At 37.9% G+C, this 5933-nt stretch overlaps 1 protein-coding gene across 7 annotated transcripts in view; it reads right to left on the reverse strand.

Annotated features, from left to right (window-relative positions):
• The window catches only part of CACNA2D1 (calcium voltage-gated channel auxiliary subunit alpha2delta 1), an 859989-nt gene that overhangs the window by 91739 nt on the left and 762317 nt on the right, over positions 1 to 5933 (reverse strand). For all 7 annotated transcript variants that reach the window (XM_019509506.1, XM_019509501.1, XM_019509505.1 and 4 more), the window contains exon 18: positions 5285 to 5359. In XM_019509506.1, the coding sequence (XP_019365051.1) occupies positions 5285 to 5359 (75 nt within the window). The remainder of the gene's footprint in view (positions 1 to 5284; positions 5360 to 5933) is intronic.

Consider the following 5933-nt stretch of genomic DNA (forward strand, 5'->3'; position numbering starts at 1 on the left):
TGCACAATCAATTTATAGTTTACATTTTACCCTGGTTTCTACTCTTTCCCAATCGGTATGTTTATTGAATCACAAGAAAAGGCTCATTTTGACAAAGTACTTTGAACTCTCTATTAACATTTGCAGCAAGTTTCAAGTAAAACAACAGACAAGTCCCAAGCAGGTGAATCAAGTCAACAGAGAGATCTACATTTGCAAAATGAGTACCTTCTGCCAAAGATTTAATAGATCAGACAAAAGTTAATTCCTTTTTGCTTATCATGATACCATCATCCATTACAAACTAAACTTTCCATTTTGCTTTTAAAAATAGAAACAAAGTAAGTATGGTACAAAGCATGATGGGATTAGGATCTGTGAAGACAATGGAAGTCTTGCCAAGGAACTGGCTCTGAAGCAGGACCCTAACATGGTGGGGGAAGGACACTGCTACAATAGCAGAGCTAGCTTCATTCATTTTACTACTTTAGAATCCTTATCCCATTAAAATCAAGCTGTTGAGTCACTTATAAACCAGTGTAATCCCACTGATTTTAATGATTAAATATCACTCTTGGGATGCTTTGTTTTGGTTCACGATAGCAGACTGAATCCATATAAAATTTGGCAGCAAAATGTTAGCTGATTGCTCGTTTAAAAAATTTTCATAACTAATTAGATTTTCTTTCAGGTACTAATTTGAAAAAAAAATCTCAAAATTATGTTCTTAATTTGGTTGCTTAAACATATAGAACAAGTTCACCTCAAAACGAAAAATTCACAGAAGAATTTTTATACACTGCACTATAGCCAGGTATTTGGGCATAAGAACATAACAGAGAGATTTTCATATTTCAGTAAACAAAAGAGCCCTAGCTATTTGATAAACCACTGCTCATTTACATGGGAAAGTCAGACCATGTTGTTTATACTGTAATGTATTTGAAATTGAAGTTTAAACCAATGTGCTTTGCTAAGTTCGTGATGCTTTAATTGTATAACATGAGTTACAGGATGTTCTCAAGAACTCTATGAGAAAAACAAACTATATGTTCCTTTGTAGGGAGTTCCTGGGTGTTTCTGCAAGACAATATTTCAAAATGTTAATTGTGTTGAACCAGTTTTGAAATTTAGGTTACAGATTTTCAGAAGGAAAGAAAAAGGCATTCAGAGGAAGAGGAAACTACTGGCACTATATTGCAGCCTCACCTCTTCAAACGTAAATATGTAGTTATTTTTTGGTTTACTCCCATTGAACAACTGCTGGTAAAGTGGGGGGAGGGGGGAATCAAGATGTTCTTTGTTAGTATGTTAAATGCTAATAGAAAGGTCAACTAAGATTAATTTATGGTGCATTAAAGGAAACCCATAAATTCTATACACAGCTGTCTTTGTTGTGTACCTTGGTTTTAGAAGGTAGTTCTGGTATCAGTCTGAATAGCATGCACCACCCGAAACAAACTGTCAATGATAAAATCTAGTCTGTGTAACTGTTAATAGTAAAGATACACAGAGAGGAGTATGCACAATACTCGATGTACAAATTCTGCAAAGAATTAAGAAACACAATATATGTTCAAAACATTGTGAAACAGCCATTGAAGGCGTACTTGAAAACATCTCTGCTCATCTTCATTCGATTGCTAGCTAAATCATCTTTAAATTAAAAAAAAATGCAAAACAATATTCTAAAATACAGTTTTAAAAAAATCCGTTGGTTTGCAAAGAGGGTGTCCAAGAGATCAGTTTTAACTTTCTGGGATCAAGAGAGCTTTGGTGAACACAATATTATTTACAAAGGGGGTTCAAGAATTTACACTTCAAGTCTCAGAAAGAATAATAAAAATCTTGGTTACTGAATATATTGAGATTCTTGCCTAATTCAGTTCCTTTTTTCAAGAGCAGTTTGCTATACACTGTTATTTCATTGGGCACACAAGTTTCAACTAGGTGTGAAAAACTGGAAATTCATAGCCAACAAATGGTTTAAATTTGCATGGTATGGCTGGGTACTAAAGGTAGGTGATACCAGTATGGGGAATGAAAATCAACACTTCACAAAATGGGCCACAAATAATACCATTACAAATTCATTACTTTATATTATTTTTCTCTCCTTAACGAAGGACTCGTGTTTATGAAGTCATATAAAAGAGTCAGTTGCCCAACCCCTTTGTAGCCAAGAGACTACTAACAACTTCTAATGAATTTAAAATCAGCAAATAATGGTGCAATAAATGGAAAAACCTGAAAATATTTCATCATATTAATTAATATTCATCAAATGAAATGTGAAGTTTAGGCCTGGAAAGGCCCCTGTGAGAACACTGAGTCCAGCTGAATCTGTGAATGTTTGATGAAGGAATTCCTTTACACATCATCTAAAACTTAATGCATCTACCCATTATGCTGAAGTGCATGTCAATTATTAAACTCAGGGGTTTTGTCACTGCGGGCCACTGCTTGGGACCCAGCCCCTTGTGCAGGCCCTGTCAATCATTGGATGTTGCAAAGGGAATCAATAGGAAAGTGCAGATGCTAGGACCCTGGGGATGCCTCCCCTACTGCAGCAGAGATACTAAGGTTGTTTACACAAATGACATTTTTCACAGGAAGGGGACCCTGAAAGTGCTGTACAGCTGTGACTTAACACATGTGCATGACAGCAGAGCACTTTTAAAATGGCCAATCACATGAAAAGTTAACCCTGGACACATGAAGTATTAGAGTAAGGAATTCTAAAGCAGAGCGCCTTAGGGAACAGCTTAGGTCAGGCAGCCCACAGTCTGCCTAGATTATGTTGGGGGATGAAGAATAAAACAGAATTGAGATTGAGGGATTCTTCAAGCCATTATTAGCTCACTCCTCTCATCACTGACAGTTTTCTGTTACTTCATCCATATACTTAAACATAACTGGCTCAAACATCATCTTACTGATACCATTTAATATTAATAGTTGAAACAGATAGAAACTGAAGATTCTTTTCCTGAGTCATAGTGCTCATTTTTTTTGCCTGTTTCATATTTTATATGTATTTCACCTTGGACTGAGCATTTTCACTTCATTCATTTTATATTCGATTTGACTTTGACTTTCCTATGAAAGTTTCTTGCTGCAGTCCGTAGGTAGCAGAAACTTTCTGGGGGGGCAAATATTGACAAAGTATTTCTAGTGAAATTAAAGCAAAACATTTAAAGAAACTTATCTCTTGGCTTCAGACACCTGCAAGCATCTCTCCAAACAAATTAGAGAAAAGGGTGAAACACAGTAAGCCTTTCCACAAATAGAAATTAAAGTCCTGACCCTGAAAACGAGAACATACTACATGGTTTTATTTATGACTCACTAAAATCAATGGGGAAATTTGCAGGAGTAAATCTATGTAGTATATGAGCATTTGCAAGATCAGTCTGATGTTAAACATCCTAATCATATACAGATTCAGGTTTCACAGCTCAGTGCTCTCTCCCTCGTGTCCTATCCAATAATCTTTGGAAAAATTCTCATTTGGAAATATACAAGGAAAAAAATAATAAAAAACAAATAAGTACTATTTATTTGCTTTGGATATGAAAATTCCAAAATCAAAATTCTCAGCAGGATGAGAGAGTTCCTCTTTAAATGAAATTTACAAGAGCTAAAAAATTTTTTTTTAAATATTTTCAAAAATAATGACTTAAATGATCTTTTTCTAGCACTTTGTAACCATCTTTTTTTAAACAAATGGAGTGCACTTCAGAATCATGTTTAGATGTAGTTACCACAAGCTATTATTTAAATACAGTAGTGCCAATTACCTGGAGTAATTAGTCTTACCCTCCTTTTGGATAACCACTTTTTTCCAAATAATTAAACACCATGATATAAAATCCTGAAAACTGTATACTGTACTTTACTGTACAACAAATGTATGGTAAGAAGTGTGTGACTGAGATAACTGGCAGCTCATGTATGAGTCAGAGAGTGAGAGGGAACATTATAGGGTGGGGTGAACTACTGCACTGCCGGGCATGGGACTTCCATTACACTGGCAGACACAATATTTCCTGCTGTTAATACAAAACCTCCTGGTTAACTGACATTCTGGAAAACTGATTTCCAGATAATCAACGCTCTACTGCAGGGGTAGGCAACCTCCGGCATGTGTGCCAGAATGTGGCACTCATGCCAGAATATGGCATGCAAAGGCATTTTGCTTGGCACAAGCATCTCAGGGAAGGGGCTGGGGCTGTACTGCCACAAGGATTGGGCCCCTTGCAACTCCTCTGCCGTCCATCCCTGGCATGCCAAAATCTTTTAAGTTGAGGTTGTAGGTGTGTTTGACACTGCCCAAAAACATTGCTGACCCCTGCTCAACTGGAACATGCAAAACCACCATGGTGTAAAACTGAAATCTGAAATGTCCTTTTTCCCCATTGAAGGCAGGGAGATTTCTATTGACAAGAGGACATTTTTAATTAAACCAGGATCAAGACTTTTCTTCACTGTTATTGTGTGGCACCTTTGGCTAAACTTACAGTGCCCACATACAGTCTTTAATGTTTCTACTGGAAGAATCACTTCTCTCCTGGTTAAAAAACCTATGAGTGTACAATTTCTCCTGTGGGAAGCATGTCCCCTTAGGGAGAAAGGCCTTCCAGGTGTCAGTCTGAAAGATCTCACTTGCGAGACAAACCCTCTTGCAAAAATGAACACTTACACACTCCCCTCTCAGTCTGGTTTGCGAGGGGAGTGGAGCAGTTGGAAAATGCTCCCCTTGTTTTCCCAGACCAAGAATTGCTTGGTCAGGTAAAGGGGTGGGAGACATTGCCCTGTTGCTCTACTCCCTAGACTGGTCTGGGAGGGGACTGAAGCAGCTGCTGAAGCTCCCCATCTCTTCCCCAGGCAAGAACTGCCTGATCTTGGAAATGGATAAGGGGCTTTGCCCCACTTCCTTCCATCCCATAGACTGGTCCAAGAGAAGAAAAGCTCCCTGTCCACTCCCTACAACTGGGTATCCCCAGCTTGCAGAATGGGCTGAAGTCTTTTCCCACTGCTCTACTCCCTCCCTGGGAACCACTGTTTCCCATGCCTTCCCCAGACTGGGATCACCTGGTTTCAGGAAGGCCTGAAGAGCAGGGGAGAAGAGGCTGTTGCAGGCTGGATGTCTGCACTACATCCTCGCCTAGAAAGATTTCTAGTCAAAATATCTGTAAGAAATTTCCACCACTAAAAACAAACGTCTGTTTGATGCCAGTATATTTTTCTTATTTCTAACAACGATCCCAGGCTATAAGGACTTAACTTAAAAGATTTTTTGTACCTTTGGTTGAAGATTTGGATGAAGCAGCACATAACCATTAGGGTCAATTGCAAAATAATATCCATTTGGGCAGAGCTGAAAGAAAGAAAAAATGTTGCCTGGTGTTATAAGGCTGTTTAATGGAAAATGAACCGCCTTCTAATAATGCTCAGAATCTGGAAAATATACAGTCAACAGCAAAGCTACACTTGCTGGGGTATAAATCATTGAGAAATTTAAAGGAAGATTCTTAAAAAAAAAACCTTTACTTTTTATTTCTGTGGCTTGGGTTTCCAACAGCAACAAACATTTTCTTGGAAATTAACTAGTTAAATGCTTTGCCACACACATAGGATAAAAAAAATGCTCACATGCAAACTCAGATTTGCAGTGAAGAAAATCTTGCTGAAGAAAAGTGCTATATAGGAGCTACGCATGTTGATGATTTATTATGGTGGCATGCCATGTGTACAGTAATAAGAATATAACATAGCTTTTAGATTAATAGGAGGATTGTGGGCTTCAGGCTGAGTAATAATCTATGGCTGTCTGGTTTCATGGCTGCTGGAATACAGCCATAATGTGCAAGTGAGCTACAGGATACTGATGGGCAGTTCACAGGTCAGCACTGATACAGACTATAGAGGAAGAAAACTCTAAAACTGACAGA

The sequence above is a fragment of the Gavialis gangeticus genome, unplaced genomic scaffold (genome assembly GCF_001723915.1).
Source record: "Gavialis gangeticus isolate Ggan-Ray unplaced genomic scaffold, GavGan_comp1, whole genome shotgun sequence".
In the NCBI taxonomy this organism is placed as follows: Eukaryota; Metazoa; Chordata; order Crocodylia; family Gavialidae; genus Gavialis; species Gavialis gangeticus.